General features: G+C 42.1%; 3 protein-coding genes across 30 annotated transcripts in view; 1 reads left to right on the top strand and 2 right to left on the bottom strand.

Annotated features, from left to right (window-relative positions):
- The window catches only part of LOC117135529 (mitogen-activated protein kinase kinase kinase kinase 5), a 48,159-nt gene extending 38,717 nt beyond the window's left edge, over positions 1 to 9,442 (bottom strand). For 2 of the 6 annotated variants that reach the window (XM_033295792.1, XM_033295796.1), the window contains exons 1-2: positions 9,316 to 9,442; positions 8,349 to 8,696 (exon numbers count right to left, since the gene is read on the bottom strand). In XM_033295792.1, coding sequence (XP_033151683.1) covers positions 8,349 to 8,474 — 126 coding nt within the window. In that variant the 5' untranslated portion in view covers positions 8,475 to 8,696; positions 9,316 to 9,442. The remainder of the gene's footprint in view (positions 1 to 8,348; positions 8,697 to 9,315) is intronic. The other 4 variants (XM_033295797.1, XM_033295798.1, XM_033295794.1 and 1 more) reach the window with 3 other exon arrangements.
- Positions 9,443 to 10,169: 727 nt separating this feature from the next.
- Positions 10,170 to 12,161, top strand: LOC117136163 (cytokine receptor-like). Its single transcript, XM_033296905.1, has 2 exons — positions 10,170 to 11,240; positions 11,309 to 12,161. The coding sequence occupies exons 1-2, from the start codon at positions 10,240 to 10,242 to the stop codon at positions 12,099 to 12,101; spliced, it is 1,794 nt and encodes a 597-aa protein (XP_033152796.1). The 5' UTR covers positions 10,170 to 10,239; the 3' UTR covers positions 12,102 to 12,161.
- A 67-nt stretch (positions 12,162 to 12,228) lies between these two features.
- On the bottom strand, positions 12,229 to 25,218 carry LOC117136162. 23 transcript variants are annotated; one of them, XR_004459075.1, is made up of 17 exons: positions 20,043 to 20,164; positions 19,289 to 19,832; positions 19,026 to 19,148; positions 18,117 to 18,218; positions 17,873 to 18,052; positions 17,462 to 17,671; positions 16,725 to 16,936; positions 16,247 to 16,664; positions 16,005 to 16,031; positions 15,589 to 15,795; positions 15,064 to 15,490; positions 14,021 to 14,180; positions 13,845 to 13,952; positions 13,626 to 13,781; positions 13,417 to 13,429; positions 12,800 to 13,058; positions 12,229 to 12,556 (listed from the first exon to the last, which is right to left on the bottom strand). XR_004459075.1 is itself a non-coding variant. In XM_033296893.1 (15 exons), the coding sequence occupies exons 2-15, from the start codon at positions 19,712 to 19,714 to the stop codon at positions 12,508 to 12,510; spliced, it is 2,805 nt and encodes a 934-aa protein (XP_033152784.1). In that variant the 5' UTR covers positions 19,715 to 19,764; positions 24,853 to 25,218; the 3' UTR covers positions 12,229 to 12,507. The 23 variants fall into 23 exon arrangements, 19 of the variants coding, with proteins under 19 accessions (XP_033152784.1, XP_033152782.1, XP_033152783.1 ...); XR_004459076.1 differs by lacking the exon at positions 13,417 to 13,429; XR_004459077.1 differs by lacking the exon at positions 13,417 to 13,429 and having other exon boundaries at positions 15,124 to 15,490; positions 17,495 to 17,671; positions 20,043 to 20,163.
- Positions 25,219 to 26,157: the final 939 nt, after the last annotated feature.

The raw sequence follows: 26,157 nt of genomic DNA, 5'->3' as shown, positions 1-26,157 counted from the left end.
CCGTTTATGCAAATTACTTTAAGGTTAATCATTATTATTTTTTGTTTATTTTGATATTTTTGTCAACTGCCAGGTCGGGTCGCCCCTCCAGCATCCTTATCATCATTATTATCCTTCTGATGAGTGGATGCGGTTTTTCCTGAGAGACGAATTTCAAATTTTCTAATTAGCACCGCAGTTGCCAGGCAACTTGAGATTATCTCGAATCGTTGGCTTAAGACATCTGCGTGCTCCAGCAATTGCAATCAGCACAAAAACAAAAATCTACTTCCAATTTTTAATTTTTTGGCTTTGAGCGTTGGTTTATGCACTTTCGCAGGAGCCACAAACAAGTAGTGCCCTTTGCCAACCGTAAATTGGAATTACACAATTTAATGGGAATTAGTTTGGGCTGAAAAGTTTTTGGACTTCCGCGCGGTAACTTTTTCCGGCTAATGGAATTATGCAAAACAACAAAAACAGGGAAAGAGGCAAGTCAACTTTGGACGGCGATTACCACTAGGAATCTGACCCACCCGCCACTTGTTAAGCAGCTCATTTCCCTGGCATAATTCTACAAGTTTTTAATCATCCCTCGCTGACCGCAGGGAGTGCAACTTTTTCAAGTGGCAAAAATTGAATGCAAATGCAAATTTAGCTGCCAATGATTTCATCTCAAGTTGTTCGCAGCAAACGAATGTCACTTGCCTGGGGATTATTATTTTTAGACTACACAGAAAAAAATCCATACTGATTAATTAAATTATAAATATTATTGAAAGGTTATAAAGAGGAAAAGAGCTACTTTTAATAACTTTGTTATTTTGCATAATTATTTAACTGTAAAGAAACTAATTATAGATATAAAGTGGTCAGTTTTGTATTATAAGAAATTAATACAATTTGCTTATTTTTCTTTCTATGTACCAGGCCATTGAACTTTGAGAAAAGAAAAAGGGGGCGGTCGGCATTCATCGCGACATCGATAGGTCTCTTTTTCATCTTTCAGCTTGACTTTAAGTTTCAGTTTCGTTTGTTGTTTAATTTCTTTTTTTTTTGCTGCCACTGCAACTTTGCAACTCTGTGGCGACTGCGAAAAGAGTGTGTGTGTGTAGGCTGTTGCCACGCCCACTTGGCTCAAGTTTATGACGGCATGCCTGAAATATTCGCCCGTTTTATTTCTGCCTCAATTTATTCTTACTTAGCTTCTTATATAAGTTGGCTGTTTGGACGCCGTTGATGATGATTTTAATATGGCAAACTCTGACGTTGCAAAGTTTAGCGTGGCCAAGGAGCGGCAAGAAGAAGCAGAAGAAGAAGAAGTTATAATGAAGGACAAAGTTTTTGGCAGCCCTACACACACACACACACACTCAAGGCCATACATATGCATATGTGCATGCACATATGTATATCCCGGCTAAGTACATAGCAACTTAGAAATGGATAACTGCTGGAGAGCCGTAGAAGGAAGCCCTGCTAAATCCTTTACGAAATTGGCCAAATAACGAGCTTGAAATGCTGTAAACACTTCCCCCGTCTCTCTCACTCTGCGTTTTCCCACCTAACTGGCATACATCCAATTGATGGCTCTGCGCCCGAGACTTTTCCATCGGATAAAACGAAGAGTGAGTGAAGGAGCTGCTGCTGCTCAATATTCAAGGAAAATGTCAAACGGAAATGAGCAAGGAAATGAAGAGAAAAACTAAAGAAACCACAGGGTGGCAAAGGAATCGCCACCCCATCTCCTTTTCTTTCCACCGAAGGGGCAGTTGGAGCAAGATGAATGGTGACATTTAGACGTTGCACAGGCTCCAGGGTCATACAAAAAATCATAGGGATTGCAGAGGAAAAACTTCAACTGAAGCATCTTAAAGTATTACACTTTATTGTTAGTATTCGAGTTTAATGAAATTAAACTACTAACAACGGCACTTTTGGTTATTCAAGATCGATCATAGATCGGGTTATTTTTAAAGCAGTTTATTTTTCTCCCAGTGCAGCCAGAGAAGATAGGACAAGTAGGCACACTAAGAAGAAGAAAGAACAGTGGAGGAAATTAGCCAGGAGCAGCTGCCACTTCCTATGCTGCCCAGTGCCAAAGACAAGGCCTGGTGTTTTCTCCTTTTCCTGGACAAGTGACAAGTTCCAAAACAGGAAAACTCAGGAAAGCGCATTCGCCCCACGGTCACGCCCACAACAGTCAAGTGTCTGCCTACGACTGACCCTTTCTCAACATTTTCCCACCCCCCATTTTCCAGACCCACGCCCAGCGCCACCCAAAAAACACCACTTTAAGCACGGCCAATGGAAACAAAACATATATATTCCGATTTAGAGACGGATTCTCCTTTATTTTGCGCTTTTTTTTTTATTTGACTTCGGGGACGTCTGCTGATGTCGGTGAAAAAGAGAACGAGGGACCTGTGTTATATTTCTGATATGTTTTAAAACGAAAGGATATGAAAGGGGGAAGGGGGTGGGGCAGGGATGTGGCTTCCCCAACAGACAGTCCCAATATTTGCACAACTGGGATTTTTCGGTATTGCGGGGAACGAACAGCCGGAAAAAAGGGGCGAATTTAGGGTTCCCAGGAGTTGGGTTTTTATTTAAATTTCGTGCATTTGAGTTGATTTGGCGAGTGGATTAGTTTAGGCATGAAAGGATACCAGATAACTACGGGGAATGGAGCAAAAGGGTTGTCCGTCTGGTCTGCTAACCCTGCTGGGATTTTCATGCGAAAAACAGAAAGAGACTGTCAGGGAGCAGTGGGAATAGGGAGTCGGAACACGTGTCCCTGTTGGCACTGTTCCTGCTAATTGCACCAAATTGTAACTATTCCTGTTCCTATTCCTGATCCGGTTGCCTAATTCACCAGGACACCATTTACCATGTTAACGCAACTCAATTAAGGTGCCTTTCACATCCACCCACACACCCAAATTGAAAATGGAAATCGTAATCACAAGTGGGCAACTTGGTTAGTATAGTGTGTGCCACAATATGAAATGGGTAGTATAGAAAAAAAAAACGAATTTAAACTGATTTAATCGCTTATGCAATGTGTCACTTGTTGGAAAAACAAAAAACTATTTAAACTATTTAGATAACGGTCACATGGCATAAGTCAACGATTCATAGAATCCCTCTGATAATTGAGTTATGTTCCCAATAAATTCTTCTTTAATTGTTCCAGCTGCATCAAATTCAAAATTGAATTGATTTATAACTAGTAGAATAAAAATGACTTTAAATTCGTTTACTACAGTACCAGTAAACAAGCTTTATCTACGCACAAGTGCCATTTCCATAATGTGCATTTTATTAATCGTCCATCTAAACTATCATTAAGAATTCATAATGCACTATAATGATGATATAATAACCCCAATTTGCGGCTCCATTTGTTCTCCGTGTGGTAATCAATATCTGCTTATGTCCGCAAGTCAGTGAACAGGCTAATGAGCGAACATGGAATACATTCTGCTATAGTATCCGTAGTTAACTCGATTTCACTGGCCAACATCAACCAATTGTTGTTGCAATATTTGTTTTTGCTCAAGGGGTGGCGGGGTGTAATAATAGGTGCAGAAGGGTTAAAGAGCGCGGGGGAGAGAGAGAGATAGAGGGGAATGTTGGACTGAGATAGAATGCAGCCGCAAGCCTACAAAGCATTGCATTGCATTGAAACTGCCCTTCTAAATACCCCCAGCGTTACTCATTTTTCACCCACAACATTTCCCAGCAGCTCAGCGCCGCTTTCCCGCTTTTCCGCTTATTCCCCTTACAGTCCTTGTTGTCCCTTTTCCCCCTTCCCCCCCTCGCCAGTCCGTAGAAGACGTGCAAATTATTGCCACGGCGGAATTGGGTCAACATGGCGACCCTTTGCACCGCCTGACTTTCCCACTCCGCAGCCCCCCCGCTAACAACCCAATCGTCACTTGTTTTGTTATGGCGCTTTGTTGTTGCTAAATTAAGGGTTGCCATTGCCACCCAACTTTGTCTACATCCCAACACTGGTAGAAAAAAGCTTTACAACTGGAAAATACTATCAACTTTAAAAGTCCACAAGTTCCGAGTATTAGCTGAGAAAAAACTTATTTAAATATGGACCAAACTAAGATATTGTTAGAAGGGTTTATCGTCTTAATTCAATTGATTTGTGGGTTTATCAAAATTATTTTTTCGGTGTAGATTTGTTTTCCCTGTTCTAGGAAAAGTTCTGCGTTCTGTGCGTTTCACCATTTAACATTTAAATGCGGCGAAGGCGTTGAAACTGTCTCCCTGCTGGTTTGCTGGCTTGCCTGTTTGCCTTCCGCCCATTTCGCGGTGGGCGTGTCAAGATCCATTTGCATATTACCCCCACCAGAAGCCACCAGTATCCAGAATCCAGAGGATCTCTGGGCTTTTGCCTTGACTATATAGCTGCAGCCGATGCGAAACGCGGGAAAAACCCTTTGACATTTTCTATTTGCCTTCGCTGTTGTTTTCGTCTTTTGTTTTTACCCGTCGCCTAGTTCAAGGCAAACATTTTTCGGCTAGTCTTGGTTTGGGTTTCCTTTTGCCCTACTCTTTTTCATCGCTTTATTGCTTTTTACTCCTCACTTTTTGCTTCGTTGTCTGGGCCGACAAAGTTGTTGGGCTTTTAGCGCAAATGATTTGGCTGTGAGTTTTGTTTTTGCGTAGCACAGAATTTTGGAAATTCAGAGAGTCCTAGTAGAAACAATGACAACATTTTCGGCAAACAAAAGTAGCGGAGGGAGGGGGGCGGCATGGAACTGAGCTTTATGTTTAGCAGCAGAGCCAACTGCAATTGCAATTGCAATTTGTGTGAAAACCGAAACCAAACAAGCAGCAAATCAGCAAACATAAACACATACTGTCAGACAGACAAAACGCATTGAGCCACGCCCACACACACACACACACAAACACACATGCGTTGCCTACGTGACCTCCTTTAGCGCCCACCGCCCTCCGTCCCTTGCCCCATCACTTTGCTGCTACAAATTCACTTCACTTCGTTCTTTTCTCTAGTAATTTTCTCAAAACCCTCCAACATCCCTCCTCTAACCAAAAAATAAAAAAACCACCACCCACTTTAGATGAGAGCTTTGCGCCAATTTTTTCATGTTTTCATGCGTGTTGCGTGCACAACAATAACAACAGGGCAAAAACAAAATAAAGAGCCAGTAGCAACAACAATGACGAGGATGATTGTTAAAGTGTGGCAACAACAACTACAATGGATGGCGAAGTCAAGTGCCTGGCAAAGGCAATCACACACACATAGAAGAATCACACACACAGATGCGAAGGCACACGCATAAAATATGTATGCGTCTATGCACTAGTATTTGTGCCAGTTTTCATTGCATAACGCTAGGTAACCTGGCACTTTTCCTTTTGTGCTCCGTGAAAAGCACAGAGTTCACTATTTTCATATTTCTGTTATTTTCTTTTACCCACTTGCGTTTCGCTCTCGAATTTCCGGTAATGAAAACCCCGTGCAACAGCAGCACCTTCCTCTTGAGCCAAAGTTTTCCCCGTCCTGAGTTTTCCCACCCGCCATGTCAGGTGCCATTTATGCTCCAAGTTTTTCTCCAGAGAAATACTCGTACAAATTAAAAACATTGCAATAACTTTTTAAATAGCATATTAAAAACACACGCATAAAATAACTAAAGCTTAAAACTTAAAATAAATATTTTTTGAGAAGATTGAACAAAGGTAAAATATGGAAGAAAGGGGAGCGATATGACTAATTACAGTTAAATAAACTTGAAACAAGCACGTAATATTAAATTGAGTCACTAGTCAAAAAATTCTACTTTAAATCTCGCTGAAAATATAAATATGTATATTTAATTTATCATCTGCATTCGTTAAATTGAACATCTAAATTTGCATGTCGACAGTCCAACAAAACTGAATCACATACATTTTTAAAGCTCCACCCATTTTCTCCAACTGAACATTTATGTGCGGCGTTGCACTAAATTTTTGGATCATTGTGCCACTAATAAGAATCAATGAGTGCTTGGAGGGGGTGTGGCATATGGGGCGGTGGAGCAAACAAATTGGAGCAGTGGAAACCCAATTCCATTCGTAATAGCCTGTCAACAGGGCGCATTGTTGTTCATTTCGCTGTTATTATTTCTATTGTAAATTGATATCGCGAAGCGAGTGGCGAAAAAAAGAGGGGAAAAGCGAGCTTTTCCTGCACTTCAAGTGCTCGATGTGTAATTATGGTTTAGTAAAAACTTAGTGTAAACAATGCGGAGAAACCGAACTGCAAATTATCCCCAAAACCGATTGTTTTTCATTTGGCGAACTTGTCGCTTTTGTAAACAGAATCGAAATGCCATCGTCTCCTTTCTAGTTGTGTGGCATCATAAATTCCCTTGACAACCAAATACCTCGATGTGAAAATAAATAAAAAAAAAACCGAAGTAAAAAGCCGGGGGAACTACAGAACGAAAGAGTGTAAATGGTGAATTGAAACCGAAACCATGGGCTTTGGACTCATGGCATGACGCATCTCATGGATGGAACATGGAGAACAGATACAGAAAGCAGAACGGACCGGACTCTAAAACACAAGACAATAAGACACAATCAGATGGCAAAATGAGCAAACCAGATGTGGGCAAACATAAATAAATAAATAAATAACACATTCGAAACTAATCCCCATAATCAATGCAAGCGCGTGGCTGCTTATCGAATAAATTGAAGTGAGGCAAAATGAATCAAGTCCCAATATCAGTCCGATGAGCAAGAATAAGCGTAATCTCAACAGTCTTACGTTTCGATGACTAATGATTGACTGAACTTACAGAAAAACAACATAAAAGGTTATTAAAACGAGCTAACCAAAAACCACACATATTATTTAAAACCTAAGCATTCAAATTAAGCAAGTCAAAAACCATTCAAATGTCGTGCAGAATTGTGGTGCACATTATAGACATATTGATTTCCCTGGGTGCTGTCTAACAAAGTTATCAATAAGCCAAAGCAAATTAATTATCAATTCTCTCATTTTCTACAAATTAAAATCTATAAATTGTGGTCTAACATAAATGAATTCGCTCTTTCAAACAAAATAAGTTAATTGTATCTCAGTTAATTCTGTATATACAGGATTTGGTTGAAGTACAATGAATTTCATTTTCAATTACGATAAACTTAACATCGAATTTCAAAACTGCACAAAATAATTGAATTCCCATCTTTTATGAGCAATGTGAAATTTAATCAATTTCAATTTCGTCAAAGTTAATCGAATGGAAAACGTTCGAAAAGCTGATGATTTATAGATTTCGGTGGCCAACTAGAACGCAATAAATCGAATTGAGGAAATCCATCGAATTCAAAGGCATTCCATATGGAAAGTGAGGAACTTAACCCTTGGTCTGCACATGAGAAATACCATAATGTCTTCCCCGATATATTCCCATATAATCCCGCCCCTGGCAACAACAATTGCAACGTGCCACGCCCTCCCCCGCCCAAGGGCAACTTCTCTGGCGTTTCGGGGCATTTGTCATACTTCCCTTCGACGGGGCAGCAAAAGTAAACATGGAAGTTGGATGGTATAAAAAGAACGATCCAACAGAGAAGAGATGGAAAACTAAAATTGCGCATATTTTTGTTCGGTGAGGGGTTTTATGGGGAAGGGGGTGCTGAAAGGGGTGTGGAGTGAAGGGGGTGGGGGAGTGAAGGAATGAGGAGCATGCTGTGGCAAACAGATGTACAAATGAGGGTCTGCAAGTGGGTGGCGGTGAGGAGATCGAGGGGTACATGCAGTCGTCTTGCACTGAAGTAAAAAACATTCCTCATTTATGATTTAATGCGTTCTACATTTTAACGCAAGTACAGTTTTATTATTTATGTCGCTTGGTGAGCATTAATGATACTCTAAATTGAGAAATGTGACTAAATTCATTTTCTATAAATGCATAACGGAGTAGAACTAGTTTTACTATATTTATATTTTAAATTTATTCTTGATTAATTGTATAAAAATAATCCAATAGGAACATTATTCCTAGGTTTTCCAATTTAATAAGGTAATATTGTTACATAATGTTATGTCTCTTAATTGAACTTCCTGACACAATCCAAAATTAATTAATCGAATTTATGAACTGTTGTATAATTTTTTCCTGTGCAGACGGAATGCAAAAATTGCAGTGAGGGAAACTATAAAAAATTACGGATTTTTGGGGAAACATTCTAAATCCAAAGAGCACACTTTGCTATTTCTTTGCCTTTTGTTTGCTGGTGTTTTTATTTAGAAGTTTTTGCCTTTCCCTTCCTAATACCACTTTGTACTAGAGCTAAAGGCTTTTAGTGCGACTCACCTTATAGACGTCGCCGTAGGTTCCCGAGCCAATCTTTTGGATGAGTTCGTACTCGTCCTGCGGATTTCGGCGAGAGATGTCCGAGCTGAGCATATTGGCATTGTGGTGGCTGTGGGCGGCGGCCATCTTGGCAGCTTCCGTATCCGTTTGCCGTTGCCGTTTCCGCTTCCGCTTTCGGTTCGAGGCGATCGAGTCCTTTTGGCTGGATCTCTCTTTACTCGATGTTTATACTTTTAATATTTGATTGGCACTCTTGACGCTGCTTTATTCGTTTTTTTGGTTTGACTGATTAGCACACGTAGCAGGCGAAATTTACATACTTTTTTGGATCGAGATGCATTTTGGACGCTTTGAAATACACACAATTACGTAAGGTTAACTGGACTTTTGTATATTATGCATTAAACATATACATTCATTTCATATGAATCAGATTCTGATCAGAGAATTGAATTGATACACACACGAAACTAGAGAATCGCGATTTATGACGCAGAATAAAAAAAAGCGATGAAAACAAAAATCAGCAAATAAAGCAGCAACAACAAATTTGATAAAGGCCAGGGTGGAGAAGAAGGTGGAGAAAGCGCGGGGGTGGGAGCGAGAGGGCAGCAAGTGAACGATGTCTCGTTTTTTGTAATCCCCTCTCTCATTCGCTCTCTCTCTTCCACTGCATATATTCTTTATCTTCTCGTCTCCTCTTCCTTGCTTCTCAATGCATTTGCACTTTAATTACTTTTTATTAGAATTAATGAAGGCCACTTTTGTTTTTGCCAGCGAAATTGCCTAAATAAATAAATAGTTGCTGTGCTGCCGAATAAAAAAACACGCGACAACAAAAACAACAACGCGAGGCGTGTCGCTTTGTCGCCCGTTCGTGTTGTTGTTGCTGGCGTAAATACTACGTTTATTTTTTTTTTAGAATTATATTCCGATTTTCGTTGCGCGCAAGTTGAGCACCACAAACCGTTCACATATTACACCGACACGTGATTGCGGGGCAAATTCGGCCAGTGGATAATTAACAATTGTCCTACGAACACGAAAAATTTCACATGCACTTCGTCAACGCGCAGCCCACAAATGTTGTTGTTCCTCTCACCCCTCGCTAGCGATGGCACTCTGCCCACGGGCCTATCGATAGCAGCGCTGGTCGTTCGGCGGTGGCATCTCTGTCGAGCCGTCGTTACGAAGATATCGATATTAGTTGGCCAGGGGGTTGCCAGACTGGGGGAAATTTTTAAATTGCTGAAGGACATTCAAAATTCAAAGAACTTAATCATTAAATCCACATGAAGGTAAATTTAATAGCAGCGCAAAGGGAACACCTTAGTTCACGTTCTCAAAACTAATTCAATGTTTCTTTAGTTATTAATTATTCATATTTTATTACTATTATTTGGCAAGTTAAGACTATTTAAAGACTTTCTTATCAAATATTTCTACGCCTCCGTTGAAGAGGAATAGAATTTAATATATGTATTGCAATTATTCTCGGTATTTCCAATCAGCAAGGTTTTTGTAGAAACTTCCCATTAATCTTTCCGACGTTACTAAGAAATTTGATTAAAAAATAAAAAAACTATACTGCCAGAACTAGTTGGGAATTGTAAGCCGCACAAGACACGGGAAACGAGTAAATACAAACACAGCGGCTAATGGGGCATTTAATTTTATTTAAACGCACACTTCAAAAAAGCAAAATTAAAATGCGATAAGGAGTCCGCAACTGCTGCAAAATCTCAAAGAGCAGCCATAATCAGCTACAAACTGTGGATCAATGCAATAAATGCAATCATTCCACGCAGTCATGAGCTGGAAGTTGCATCTGTTGGTTGTGCTGGGAGTGCTCTCCGCAACCCTTTGTCGGTCTGAAAGCTGCGAGTTGGTCATGTGGACAGAACCAACGGCGGTGCTATCCGGCGGATCCATTGAAGTGTTCTGCAGGTGCAATAGTTCCACGGTGGGATGGCAGGATCTCACCATTTCCGACTGGCAAAACCTAACAGTCGAAACAAATCGTGTCGACGACGTCACCATTAAGCACAGAAAACAGAATGTCATAAGAGACTTTACGGAATACTTGTACTGCAGACTTCAGGATGTCGTAGTGACTAAGAAGTATATGCTCATAGTTCCATTAATCCGCGTGGAGGAGTTAAGATGTCACTTTCATCCTCTCGAAACTGAGCTATCGTGCAATTTCAGCGATGCGAACTATTTTGTTGGCAACAAAAACTACTTCTTGAGCATTAACAGATCACCGAGCGTTCCGTGCTTGTTGAAAACCCACGAAAATACCTTCCATTGCCCAGGAATACCCATAAAAAACACATACAATAAGTATAATTTAACAGTGGATATGGAGTACAAAGGATACAATCAGTCCCTACAGCTCCAGCTCGGCTACAAACAAGTCCTTTTCCCGGAGTGGCCCAAATATAAAATACATATAGTGGCCGCTAGTCGCAACATACTATTTCTAATTTGGCCAAGTCCTTTCGATCCGCCCGATAATGAAAACATGGAATGGCGAGTATGGTACTTGCCACAAAACCCCAGAATTGAGAAGTATCTTATCCAGAAAAAGATGTATCTAAGATTACATCCATTTTATACGTGGTACATTTTTCAAAGTCCATCGTTCGCACACCAGACCTATAAATTGCGTATGTCACGTCGATATCCCTTTTGGGAATCACCCTGGTCGCCCGAGGTCGAGACTGCAGAGTTCGTAACGGAGGCCAGGACACCGGATCGACCTCCCAAGTTTCTACCAAACGGATTCTACCACCAGCCGGAAAATGGAAATCTGTATGTGTATTGGCTTCACCTGGACGAACTGGAGTTCAACGGACCGAACTTTACGTATTACGTTTCAGCGGACAAGGGGTAAGTGAAATAAATAAATACAATAAAAATGGTAAACTAATAAGAAAAAGTGATCATTCTGTTTACAGAAAGACAGCTACCATCTTGAGCAACAACTCCGCTTTGTTTCGGGACTGGGATGCCACCAAGCCGGCCACAGTAGCCATTTGGAGCGAAAACTCCAAGGGAAGATCAGAGTACAGCAGCGAACTAATAGTGCCGATGCTAACCAATTCTTTACGACACCAAGCCAGGAATTTGTGGTACCACCTGGATAATCAAAGCATCACATGGCAGCCACCAATGGAACAGGCTGACCTCGTTGGATACACAGTCTCCTGGTGTCCCGTTACCGTCAATAGTTTGCCCATCTGCGATGACCACGAGCTCATCCAGTTCAAAGTGCTGAACGCATCGGAGCATAGGTTTCAGTTCAAAGGATCCATGGTGCTGCCAAATATTGCTGTGACTGCAAATTATATGAATAATACTGGCGGTGGAATGCAATGGCACAGTCGCAGGTGGATGAGTCGCCAGGATTACGAGAAAGTATCTAGCATATCATTGTATCTTGCTTTCGCGGTCATCGTGGTTTTAATTGCACCGGTATATGTTGTTATTCGGAAGCTACGACGTATGGCACAAATCCATGTAGACGTGCCTGATATCTTGTTCAAGTCCATGGATCCGAATAAGGAGTGCGATGGTAGGAAGAGAAGCTCCTTTGTGCAGACAGCCGTTCCCGGAAACTTCTCGCCCAAAGCTGTGATGAACATACCAACACTTCCTACGGATTCTAATGAGATAATATATTCGCAAAGCGATGCTAACTCATACGTATGCATTAATCAAAAGTTAAGCACAACAACAATTGAATCCTAAACTCAAAACAAGTGAAATTTTTAATAACTATACGCATTCTATCTGCTTTCCGAAAAATACCCGGTATTATTTGTGATCACAACTTTATTGATTCACCGAATTTGTTGTTTAATTTAAAAAACCCTAGTTCACTTTTATTTTGTACAATTATTATTCGTGTTTGTAGAAAATACAAAATATCAAAGGGCTCGAGCACGTTGACACGGAGAAATGGGTTAAAAACGAATCCAAAGAACTTATTGCACATGTGTGTGTTGTGTTCGCGTGAGTGTATAAATAAATAACGTAATGTATCGAGGATTTCCATAGCAGAAGAAGATGGTTTGCACAGCTCCTTCACTTCTACGTAACTAGGGTATTATTTCGATTAAGGTTTCTCGGCTGGTTTCCAGGGTATTCCCCATGTTCACAGCTTCCGTATGCTGCGGTCTGCCGCCGCTGAATTGAGTTTAGTTCTGTGAAAATAAGATAATAACGAGCGTTAGATTTATATAGACAAAAGCAATCAGTGGTAAACAATTGGGAAACAAGCTTCAAACAGTATTAGGCCGAATCTGAACGAATAAACTGAACAATCCTCAGCGGGAATTGCATTAGTATGGATCGTAGTGCGATCAAAATCGAACGAGAGTGTTAATTTAGTACACAACACAGTGGAGCAGAACAAGGAACTTCATGCGAATGCGTTGCCAGCTTACCCCGATTTTCCAGCTGCCAAAGGGTCAACTGGAAAATGCGCGAACCACTCAAAACTGCAGCAGAACGGATCTAGAACCCTGGAGTTTTTCTATTTTTTGTTTGGTCAAATCGAAGGAGGATGGTGTATGTTCTTTTTAAATATATATATGGCGTCAGAATGAACTCGCACATCGCTTGGGGAGCACTTAAGAATGGTATTTAACTGGCTTTAAAGATGCTGTGATGTGGCTGAGACCTTTCTACTCCTCACTGGCCATCCTGTGTCCATGTGGTGGGTTGGTCGGTGATGTTTGGTTGTATTTGGTGTGGTGTGCGATGAGAAAAAGAGCTCGAATTAGTGCCCAGAAGGTATATACACATAATGAAACAGCGTGGCCAAGCGAGGTGACAGTGCGATTGGGTATGGGATGCTAGCGGAAGCCGGAAAACGAAGCCGAATTTTCCATTTCTGACGCCAATTCAGAGGAGTGAGTAAATCAAAAAATTTGCTCTTGGTAAATATCAAACTGCATTTGGCGGACTCAAGGTTTTTACAAAAGAATAAGTAATCAGATGGTTGGATTGGTCACAAAATAAGGATTTAGTTAACTAGGTTTATATCTCTCTCTGTGAGTACCGGAAATGACGTTCTGTTTTTTTTTTTTTTTGTTTATTGGGTGGGTGTGTGTGCGTGCGTTTTCGTGTGTTGTGTGTGTGGAAAGAGAAAAATAAAACGAAATCAATAAATTAGTATTGGGTATTGGTTAGGAGTTTGTAGTTCCCTCAAATATCAAAATCAGGGAGGAGAAAAGGGTCAAAAGCTGGCGGAGATTCAGATGTACTTACAGTTCCATGGAGAGCACCGTGGGATTGGGACATGCTTGGGGTGCCCGTATGTGGCACTGCTTGTGACAAATCAGCTGGCAGTCGCGGCACTCGTAGCCCTGCTTTCCGGGCCTCCGCGGGATGGACTTCATGCAGATGGAGCACTGCAGACCGCTTCTGGAATGGAAGGGATTTGTAAATTGTATTCCCAGCAACTCATGCTCACTACTTTAAACTTACCCGCTCAAATGCTTGGCGATGAAGGTGTGATCGTTGTAGATGTGCAGCTTGGTGCCCTTGCGACGCCAGCGCGGTCTCTGGGCGATGGCCAAAGGCACAATGAAGTGGCTAAAGATCAAGCACAGGGAGCAGGTCCATCAGAATCTATATAATGCAAACACTCGATCGGAACTCACCGCTTTATGCCATTCTCGATGGTCTCCAGCACCAGGGTGGAGGCCTCGTGCACGTAGGTTTTATTGCTAGCCGAGGAAAAGCCTGAGATGGCCGAGGATTCTGAAATTGAGGAGCGGCGTGAGTGGTCGGTGATGGAGTGACCAATGCCCATGCGTGGTCCTGCGTTTTATTAATTTTAGTGTGTTTTTTGTTTTTTTTTTTTTTTATGTGGCAAGTTGAGAGTGGCACACAAACCAAGCACCCGTTAGGACCCATCAAATCATATTTTGCACATATGAAAATAAACAAAAGAAAAGAAGAGGAAAGGAGTATGAGAAATAATCAAAACCAAGTCACATTAAAGATTATAAAAAGAAAATTCAAAAGCCAAATTCCAAAAATAAGCCCAAATATTTACAAAATATTCCGAAAATATTCAACCGTGTTAAGTTTTTGTTGAAGTAGGTGTTTCATGTGCGTGTGTCGGAACCATGGAATACATACAGATTCGTGTTGTGGATCACAGTTCAGTTAGCAGTTGATGGGTATTGTGTTAAGGGAGAAAAGATAAAACAGACAACAGATGTAGATACAAGTACAGATACGGATTACCATACAGTTAATTACAAGCTTTGAATGGTACAATATCTGGGGTACTTAAACATTAAGGGAGAAAAGCAATTTACACTTAGTACTAAAGTTATTCATGAGATAAGATGTGATGTATGAAAAATAATGATTATATGATTTGAATCATGGCTTATAACTACTACTAATAAGGCTGAAGCCTCAATATTAAAGCGAATATCCCAATTAAATATTAAAAAGAACGCTTTTAAGAGAGCCAAAAATATGAACAACTTAAGATAGGTATTAGACATAAAAGATTTTGCAGTGCAATAAGCAGTTAATAGTTGATCTACATGGAGTGAACTTGATATATGATATTCCTTCGCAGAGTTATTAGCAGAATGCAGGAGTAGTCCAAAAAATGTGCGTTAAGCCGGGCTCAAATAGTTAAAACGTGGACACTGGCGGAGGACTGTGACTGGATGGTAATTACCAAGTGAATTGCTTTTGGACAGAGTGGCACGATCGACAGATAATGAACGGGAAGAATCACCATTGAGGGTTCCGGTGGTTGTTCGAGGGAATCCGGTGGCTGTTGTTGTATTCGAGTTGGTGGCTGATAGTGACTTATGACTGTTATTATTAGGTTGATCGGCCGAGAGGGTGCGTGTCTTGGAGCGACTGAGCCGCTTTTTCAGGGTGCCAAAGAAATTACGTTTTTTGCTGCGCCCGCGATCGTCGACCACGTCGTGGCCCTCCAATAATCCGGAGTGCTGAGCCAGCTGCTGGGCACCACCGTTCCGCGGCAGACTGTTATATCCGCCCGAACCGGCGCCATTGGAGTTGCCATTGCCATTGAGGCTGTAGTTGTTGTGGTAACTACTGCCATTGGGCGATGAGGCGGCATTGGGCTGGCCAAACTGCAAGTGATTCAACGGTTATTAATGCGTGAACTTTTCTAGCTTTCAACTCAAACTGCATGCCATGCCGGTGAACTTAGTGAACTCAGTGTACTTACCTCCGCGGTGCTGTCCTCGTTGACGGTGCCGTTACCTGAATCGATGAGAGGCTCACCCAGCTGGCTGGCCTTCTCCTCCTTGGCCAGCTCCAGCTCGAGCTCGGTTTGTGCCTCGTTGGCTGCCCGTTCGAAAGCCTGGGCCACTGCCTGATCCAATTCCGTCGCCGTATCGGTCACCTCGATTTGGCCATCTCTGTTCAACTCGACCTGATTGGTTCGAGGATTTGGTTAAAGAAGCGCATTTTGGGGGGTTAGGCAGAGCAAACAGAACGAGAAACAATTTGAAATTAGCTTGGCTTAAATACTAACTAGCCTACATGACTTGAAAACCATCATGAGGGCGGGATTAGAGACGCAGTAACTCAGATAACTCAAAAGAACGATTGAAGAAATGATGACCAGGTCTGGGTGTTTACCTTAAATGCATTCGGGCTGCTCGAATTCTGGGCGGGATCAGAGACGGAAATGAAATGAAATAAAGGTAAAGAAAAACAAAAGGAAATTATAAAACCGTAGAATGCGGAAAAGGAGGGCACGAAATGTATGAAACCTCTAACAAAAATTGGGTGTCACGGATGTTATTTTATTCTCAGAATCTTTGCCAGAAGAATTGTGTTTCCACAACAACCGTGAACCCATTTTTGCCATACACACTCACCCGCTGCACGCTGTGGATGATCAAAGTGCTCTTGCTGGGTTGTCCGCCACTTCCGCTGCTCGAGAGCGCTCCATCCTGCAGAGCTCTTACGGCTGCATCCGCCAAATCCGCTCCATTCCGGATGTGTTCGTTAATGGCCGGTGTGCTGAGACGCAGTGCCTCCTTGAGACGCTGTGGACGGGCGCCCGCCGGGATTTCGGCACCCTCGATGAACACAAAGTCCACGGTGATGGCTCCCGAAACGGGCTGCGTCTCATAGGGGCGCGGTTGCAGTTGCAGCAGCTGAGTGGATGCCGGTCCAACGGCCAGCTCATCGATTCCAACCAGGCCGAGACCCAGGAACTTGGGCGGATCTGAGGCAATCACCGGATGGTCATACACCTCGAATAGGATCTCAGCTGATTGAGGGGAGAGTTCACTACAATAGAAAAGAAAAACATTACTATTTGTGGCCAATATGAAATCTGTGAGCACTTACAAGAGGAAGTGCTCATCCCAGAAGGGTTTGCTGCCGCGCTGAGTGCCCGTCTGGTTCTTCTGGGCCGGCTCATCCATCTCGATGACCACGTAGGGATTCTGGGCATCCCTTATTCCATCGCCCTTGACGATCTTCACCAGCAGCCGACGGCCGGAAACCATGTGTTGGGAGTCCCTCAATCCCACGCCACCCATGTGGTGCTCCATGTTGTGCTGTGTGAATTGTAGGAGGACAACATGCGATGAGTGAGTGCAGTGAGAGACAGAGAAAAGATAGAAGTCAGGGAAGAGGTACTTCGTTCTCAGAGCGATAAAAAGACGGAATTAGGGGCTTATGAAATTCGCCTTTAATTAGGAACTAATGCGTGACAGACACTAGAAATTGTAATAATATTGAAAGTATTGGTTGCCCTGAAAAGAGAGAGCGCAAAAGATAGTTCTTTTTACTTTCCAGGATCATCAGGGATCATAGGGGGTAACAAAACGAATTCTCAACGGAAACACGAGCGATGAGCTGAAAGTCAGATATCGAAAGGCGAATTCCATAAACACAACGGAGGACGGGAGCAATGAGAAGTGTCTGTTTGTTTGCTTGGATGACAACACTGTACAGATAGTCTCAAGTCGAGTTCTGTGTGCGATGACATGTGTACCAGGACACAGGAGTACAAAGAACAATAAACACAACACTGCCACAAATACGGGAGCTGGCATCTTCTCACTGCTCCCGACGCTCACCGCCAGCGAGTCATAGTGAACGGGATAGATTACGGGCAGGTCCAGGGGCTCCACCTCGGCCCTCGGACAGGTGGAGTAGATGGAGAAGTCCACCGGATAGATGGTGTCGCGCAAAGCCGTCGTCAGGATGTCGCTGATCACCGTCTGCAGTTGCTGTTCGTCCTGATCCATTGCCTTGATGGCACCCACGCTGTTCATTGCGATGCGAACCTTTGGAAAAAGAGTGAGTCTCGGTTATTATAGTTTATGGTCTTGGTATTGGTTTATAATTGTGTCGAAACAGTAGCACAAGTCATTACTAATTAAACATACAAATTTACTCTACTTTAGGTTCACTTTCAGATTAATCAAACTTTAATCAGTTGTATGATTCGTTTTTAATATTTCTTCACTGTTGGGAAAGTTACTCACATCCGGATAGCCCTCGACTCGCATCTCACCCTTGAGGCTGTTGTAGTTCATGGGAATGGCCATACGGGCGCGGAACCTAGACACGGTGACCTTGTAGTGGGAGGTCTCCACCTTGCCCGACTTCTGGCGGAAGGTCTTCACCTGCAGCACCGGCATTGCATCGCAGTCAAAGGTGATGAGCTGTGATGATACGGGGTTCTCAAGTGATTAAAGTCCCAATTGGCAAGGAAATTGATTTAATTACCATATCAGCGGGATTGTTTTCATCGCAATTACAAAATATATTATTCAATCCGGGGGCAGGACTGTCGGGTAGCACTCGAACCACTTCAACGGCCACTCCATGCTGCAAAAGGGAAGGAATATATGTACGTATGTATTAACCACTTGTACGCAATCAAACAGATGGGCTCCTTTCCATCGCTGGATGTTTTATTCGCGAATTACGTAATTCAGCAGAGTGCGTTTTTTGGGGCTATAATTCAGAGACGGGATAATGACTAACGACTAAATTCCGACCTTGGCCTACGACTGGCTCCGATCACGTAAAAGGCGATAAAAAAGCAAATCGGAGGAAAGCAAGCGAGGCAAAATCATGAATTCGGCACTTGGATACCCTCTAGCCGAATAATGTTATTAAATATTTAGATTAACTTACTGGAATTGTGATTAATAACAAAAGCCATATGAATATCAATCAATCAAAAAGTTTCTTTTGTATGCAAATTAAGTTCATAGTTGACCTACTCAAGATAGCCTTCTTTTTACACTTTATAAAATCAGATACAAGCTTGTTTCTCAGATTTCATCATTTAGTTTTGCTTGTCACAATTTTGTAAATGAACACTATCAACTCGTCGAGCTAAATACTACACGGTATAGAAAACTGAAAACAAAACGCGTTTTGACATCAGTTACGGCTGAGCGAGTTCCCAGTTCGCCAGTTGGCCGGCGAAGGGGAAAGAGCTGGAGCCGAAGCAGCTGAACATCGATTTCAAGTTGAATGTCGTGGCGGGCCAAGAACAAAGGTTAATGCCCGGCCAATAAAGACCAAGTCGGGCTCAGCCATGACATCAGAGCCCGGACGACCGTGTATGATGTCAAAGCTGCTGGCCGTATGATGTCATTTAGCCATCCTCCGATTGAGACTCACCTCCTCCACAGACTTGCGCAGCGTGTCGTTGATGGCGATTACCCAGGACATGAGTAGCTCGTTGACGATGACCAGGTCGCTATAAAGCCAGCGGAACACCTGGCTGGTCCAGGTGACGGAGCTCTGAAGATTAAAGGTAAATATAGATCAGTTGATAAGTTTAAATGGTGCTTCAAAAGTGCAAACATCCAAACGAACTATGTTTCTTTTCTATCTATATACATATGTATAGATATATGGTTTAAAATATTATATATTCTCACCGTTTCTGGACCCACGACATTTGACGGCGGTGGGACATAGCGCTTCTTGCGATTCTCTGGCCCAGTGGAACTCTGACGCACCACGCGACGACGTGGACCGCCGGCAGCTGCACCAGCGGTATTCAAGGGCGATGCTGATGAGCGTCCTCGACCTCCAGATGCGCCGCCCAGAGGCTTGGATAGGTCCAAGCCTTCCACCTTGCTCTTGGTGGCCAGGAGATCGCGCGGCTCCGAGAGACGCTTCTCCGTCTTGCCGGCGACGGACGAGGGTGATCCGGATGTGGGGGCCACGCTCGTCTGGCGACTGTTGGCCGCACTGGCCGACTTGTCCTTGTTGAGATACTTGTGGTAGAGCAGCTTGATCAGCCACACGGAAAAGAGGGCCAGAACGGCCCACAGGAAAATGAAGATGGCCAGGGAGTCCATTGTTAAGTCACCAAGTCCCTCGAACGAACAGATATAGTCATCGATTTGATCTGCTAGATCCATCGTTCAGTTCCAGGCCGAGTTAATCCCACAGATCGTCGGCATCGTCGTTATCGTTCTGCGAGAATAGAGTCGTTTAGTGGGTGTTTCTCATCTGGCGAGAGTATCTCCGAAATGGGTTGAGATGAGAGGAATTTGTGTATCGGGGCAGCCATGAAAGATCTTAATCCCCCTCCTGCCCAACCGTCCCCGTCGTATTCTATTTATAGAATTTGTACAATTTTCTTTGGGGAAAATATGAAACGTTGGGGAAAAACTGGCCACTCACAAAAGCACACAATCCACAGGAAGTTAAGAAATAATAATCGTTTAAATATTTCCAACTTTGATTGTTTATATTGGTTAAATATGTATTTGCTTTAAACAAATAATGGAATTGAAAAAGAAAAATCGAAATATTTGAAAACGGAACTAAACCGAACCGAACTGAACTGAAACAGAACTCAACTGAAATGAACTGCTCGCATGCAAATCAATTCGAATCGGATGGTATCTTTGGGGGATCTTCGCTCTCCGCGGCGAGAGGCATTCTCAGATGCAAAGGAATCTGTATCCGACAGTACGGATTCGAGCGAAAGATACTGCGTCGGCGCCTGTAGCTCGTGTCAGAGATGTGAACACTTGTTATCCATTTGGTTGTTCGTGACTCCAACTATTCCATTCTTCTGGCATTTATTGACGTCATAGTTTTTTGGGTCGCGACAGAGAAGGAAAAGCGATGACGTAAGGCTGATTTTCCGTTGAGGAACGCCACACTATTTACGACTTCACCTTATTGTTTATAATATGTTTGTTCTGCTTGTATTTTTAGACCTATCACTGTTTGTTTCGTTCTTTCCGCTAATGGTGGTTGTATTACACGGATTTATTAGAAAACATTCGAGAGAATTGGCATTCGACTATGGGTCTTGCGGGGGAAAATAGAAAATGTTTGGCACTTGTTGCAGTTAATACTGAAAACACATTGTGCGGTTCGTGCCCTCGTCCCATTCATTGCTAAATTTTCGCGAAAATACGAAAATGCGCTAAGCGTTTTTGGCGATAGAAAAACAATAACAAAAGCGCTATTATGCTGGCGATTATCTGTTTTATATCAAATAATAATGGCAGTGTTATTTTCGCTTCTTTTTCGCCACAACTACGCACGCCATTTAAAGGCACTGGAAAAAATTATTTTAACTAATAGAGGCTAGGTATTAAGTATATGTATTTCAATTACCATCATAGTAATATTACAAGTCTATACATCGAGGCACCTTGGCATTTTTTTATTAAAATTTATAATCATTTAACACACACTTTCTTTGCCTGCGCTACATTCTTCGACTTTCTGCGCCACTGATTTTCCACTTGGCTTTTCTGCTTTTCCACTCTCCAATCCCAGCAAGTACAAAACACTTTTCGAGCATTCTCAGCCACTGGCACGTCGTCTATTGACCCCTCGCCATTATGTGGGCACCAAGGGCGCTGCGAAGGGGCGTGAAAATGAGGGGGGGGGGGGGGGTCTTCTGTGCGAGCGAGAGGGCGATTACGAGAGCAACAAGTACTCGCGACTATTTTTAGCCCTTGGCAAGCGCACACAAATCGCGTTGGGGAAAATGCCGTCTGCCACGCCCCCCTTTGGGCGTGCAACATCAGCCCTAGTACACATGTTCCCATTGCCCCCTGATTGACAGAGATCTGCGATCTAACGGGCGTGTGGGAAAGTGTCCACATCGTTAGGGAAAACATTAAGTGCCATATAACTAGAAAAACATACGCTACAGAAGACTCTTAATACTTTAAATATTAAAGTACAAGCTGATCCCAAAAAAAAAAACTCTTTTTTAATTAGCATATTTTCCAGTGCCCTGAGCCAACTCCTCATTAAAATAATCCACCCATATGAACCATTTTCCGCCGTGTGAAAGATGCGCAAAGCTCGGTGTGGTAATAGTTTGTTTTCCCAGAAGAGCCGCTGGGCCTGGCTAATTAATGCGAAGTGTGCGGCACATGCAAACTATTGGCCAAGTGGCTTTTGGCCGGCCCGCTTCCCAAGCTCGAATGTGCTGGGCTTGGGCAACGGCAACAGGTTGCCAGTACTTCCGTTTTAATTGCCATGCCCGTCAAACCTTCAAGGGGGTCAGAGGTTTCGGGTTGAATGCCCCCAGCCTTCCGAGTGGAGAATGTCTAGAAATTGCGTCATTCTAAGTGCCTGCTTTTTTGTTTTCTGAGGTCTCAGTACTTTTTTCAGCAAGCTAAGGTATTCGGTGTGCAAACATTTTGAGATGCACACCAAGTGCGCATTGCTAATCACATTCAAATGCGAATAAATATTGAAAATGATTTCCGTTACCACGCCAGAGCTAAAAATAGAGATTGGGTAATCCAATCCAATCCAAGCCGATTCAATCCGATCCATTCCAAAGCCGGCGATCGGAATAGAACAAACCACAGGCCTGAATGCCGCCAAAATATAATATATAATGACTCAAATACGAAAAGTTAGACGGGGAACACACACTCGAGTCACCTTATCTTATCACACTCTTTGCATTTATCGCATTTAATAGCCATTAGTGAATTGGCATTATGACTCGATATGGATCTTGGCACCTGGCTAATAAGACAGCAACAGGCTATCTGGCTTGCTCCCTTAATGGTTTAATAAAATATGTCAAATGACGACACCGCCAACAGTTTCAAATACATGATGTCATTCTAGTGAATGCTCAGAGCTATATGTTTCATTCAAATTGATAAGGCGCTGCTTCAGATTCACACAGTACAACAAAGAAAAAGCTAATGTTTTCAAATTCAAAAGTGAGCGGATTATCTTAGGTATTTCAATTTGGGTGTCCAAGACCTTGGAAATCAATTGATCTTGAAATAAGTAGTTCCATCATCTCGAATTGATTGCATACAATTTGTCATAGCAGTTATTAGGTAGGTTACACCCATTGATTTAAGTGCACTCGTGCCGTCGAGAAAGCTCTAATCAGTCATCCATGCATGAAGAGCCTACGAATAAAATTGCACTTAAGTACAGCCCGATTAATCTCTTACCCTATGGCATCGATATCAACGACCGAACTTCGTCGTGTTTGCCATTTCAAAGTGTCAAGGTTGGGCTAAATTTGGAAATGCGAACGTAAGTGGCTAGCGAGCGCAGACAGGGCGTATGCTTGATTTGCAACAAAAGACATTAAGCATACGCAGCTTGGTCCCGAGATACAAACGTATGTCAGCACGCAACTGAAAGAGACCTCGTCAGAGGTCAAAGGGGAAAGGGCCAGTTGCGTGTTTCACTTTGGTGCCAGCCAAAGTTCAGCTCAGCAAGGCAGCACAACCCATTTTACACAACTCTCCGAGACAGACAAACAGCGTTTCGGAACCTTTCGACTTTGGCCTATTCAAAAACTCGTTTATCGATTCAAACTGGTCCCGAGAACGCATCGATTTTTGCTCTGTGAACATGAGTTCTAGTCAGTCGAAGGCGTTACGCATCTTGCTCGAGGAAAGTTCCTGCCCCCGGCTTATTGATTTTTCCCCGGGTTTCCAATCCTTATCTGAATGATTGGCCTGCAAATATAGTCGGCGGCCAGTTTACTCGCCAACCGCATTTACCTTCGGCTGGCCAAAAGGTATTTGAACTTCGGGGCCAATTGTTTTGACCACGTTTGGTCACCCATTTGAGGACCAGGGTTGCCAGGGCAACCACTAAATAATTCAGAGCTCGCGCATTGATTTGTCAACGTGCCGGAGTGCCAAACAAAAATCTGAGTAGAATCGTAAAAAGTGCTCACACTACACGGTTTATTTGTTTGTTTACCCAAAAACATAATTTTCCCTTTTCCTGGAAGTTGCTTTTCCGAGGAAAAGCTTTGACCGGCAAAGGATGCGCCATGCGAAAGAGAAAATAATGGAGAGCAAAGAGTAAAGAGAATGCCAGTCGGGGTTGGAAAATGCAGGCAGTTACACGAGCAAAAAAATATCTTTAGTTTAGTCATTAAATGTGGCAGTCAAAAATGAACTTTAAGCTGGTATAGAAAAAGTTTAAGTATTAATAAAATTTAATTGATATGTAATGAGGCTCTTAACTATATCTTAGTGCAAAAACATACTACCAAATTAAAAATAAATCGAATAAAATTTGAATTTTTTATTTTTTCTCCGTAGAACCTTCAAATATTGCCCTATTTATATATTTATTTCATATTAAATAATAAATGAGATGCTTGATATTGTTTTTCCCTGTGCACAGTTTTCCCTGCCTAGTTTTCCTGGCTTTCAACAGCGCCAACAGCCAGTGACACAGTTTCCACATTTTGGGGTGGCTTCCAGGGGTGTAGAGAGATACGGAACCAGAACCACGAGGGTTGCAGATGGACGAAGCACGCAATTTGGGCCTCTATCGCACGGAGGATCGCCGCAACGTCTTCATGGAGAGCCATTAGGAACACACCCAACATAAAAGCCAAGCCCAAAATTGGGCAAACCCTGAGCTCAACAGAAGGATGTGCGGAAAATGGGGCGTTTTCTTTTTGGGAAAAAAAAGTGTTTGCTTCACTTACCGTATCACAAAGAACGCAATTTGTAGATGTAATTATAGTTGTTGAATCCGCAGGATGAGTGTGTTGCAATTTGTGTGGTTCGTGGAAGTAAAAATTGATGGCATTATTAAGGAGGAAATAACAACCGTAACCGTAACCACATATGTAATGGCTTTTTAGCCCTGATTCTGCGACTTGTCGGCCGAAATGTACTTGGTTTTCAGGTGTTAGGAAACATATTTATAAAATGCAAATACCCCGTGATTGATTAGTGACAAAAAGCTTATAGACCCTGCTCAATTTGTGGGTATTCATGTGTGCATGTATTTCAGTATGGTTTGCACGTGAGTTAGGTGGCCAAATATATTTAAAAGTTTCATTAAATTCCAGAGCCAGTAATTTAGGGCCAGAAATTTCTCTGTGCGAAATGCGAATCGATAAAGGAGAGGGGGGTGGTTGGTAAAAGGGGGTGGTGGCGGGCGGAAAAGCTTGGCACACATAGTAAACAAATGGTGTTTTCACTGAATTTTTATATGCTCTACTCACACGGTTGACCGAATTTTAAAGGCCACGTTAGCAAATAATATTCCTACGAATTTCGATTTATTGCCAACAACAAAAAGTTCAACCAAAACACTGCCGATTATTCTTGTCTCAAAAATAATGCCGTTTCGTATTTTATTACTTAATATTTTTCAAATTATTTATCTATTTCGCTGAAGCGAGATAGAAGATAGTCGTGCTGTTCTCGCTTTGATGATGAAATTCTTTCGTTTGTTATTGTTCTTCTCTTTTTTTTGTGTTTTTGTCACTTTGTTCGTTGCGAAGATGGCGATAAAGGAGAAGCGAAGAGGGGAGGCGAGGCAAATCGAGTAGACGTGTGAAGAATTTTACAAACTTCCGTAAAATTAACTAAAATTGAAAGACACAATTGATCTTTTGTTCAATAAAGCCGGATTTCAAGCAATAAAAATATTTCCATTTCATGTTAAAAAATGTAAAACTAATTTTTATACGTGAAAATGGCATTTTACAATCAAAAATGTATTAATGCGTTAAAAATTCGACAATATTTAAATCCAAATCGAATGAAGCCACTCAAGTTACAGATAATCAAAAACAGAATAGTGGAAGCCACTCAAGTTTAAATAAAATACAATCGAGTTATTCAAGTTCGCCTGTGCTGTATTCAAACTTAAGTTCAATGTCGCAGTGGGTTGCTTCCGCTTGCTCATAAAAGTTTCTTTTGGGATTGTTTCTCTGTTATATTTGAATGTCTTCGATAAGAAATCATAACATTCAAATTATGTAGATTGTCCGTTGGCCTTTGTGTGCTTTACACTGCACTACCCGGGTTTAGTTTTGACTAGTTTACACCGACACGTTACTACAGGGCCACACAGTCGATTTAGTGGTTTTCTATTCAAACTTGGCCAACATTTAAATTTCCCCAGCCACAAGAACAACAACAATTAGAAACGCTGTAGAGAAAAAGAGAGAGAGCGAGCGACACAATCAGCTGTTTGCAGCATCAATGAAGAACGCTGCTTTTCGGCAGTCTTTAATTTCGATTAAAGTTCGGCATTATAATAAATTGTTTTTTGTAGAACAAGCAACACATAGTCACACACACACACAGAAACACGCGCGCACAGTTTATATGTTAAATTGTATATTTCTGCAATGCTTTTTGAATATTTTGCTGCGGTACAACAAATATTTTAGCGGTTTGTTGCCAAATTTCCCATGCACAACGTACACACGCTTATCGAATAAGCTTTCGTTTTATTCTTTTGTTTCTTTTCTTTATTTTATGTTTTTTTTTTGTTGAGCACTAGAACAATAAGAAAT

The sequence above is a fragment of the Drosophila mauritiana genome, chromosome 2R (assembly GCF_004382145.1).
Source record: "Drosophila mauritiana strain mau12 chromosome 2R, ASM438214v1, whole genome shotgun sequence".
Classification (NCBI taxonomy): Eukaryota; Metazoa; Arthropoda; class Insecta; order Diptera; family Drosophilidae; genus Drosophila; species Drosophila mauritiana.
The sequence above is the reverse complement of the archived record's forward strand: the minus strand, read 5'-3'. Positions and strand labels throughout refer to the sequence as shown.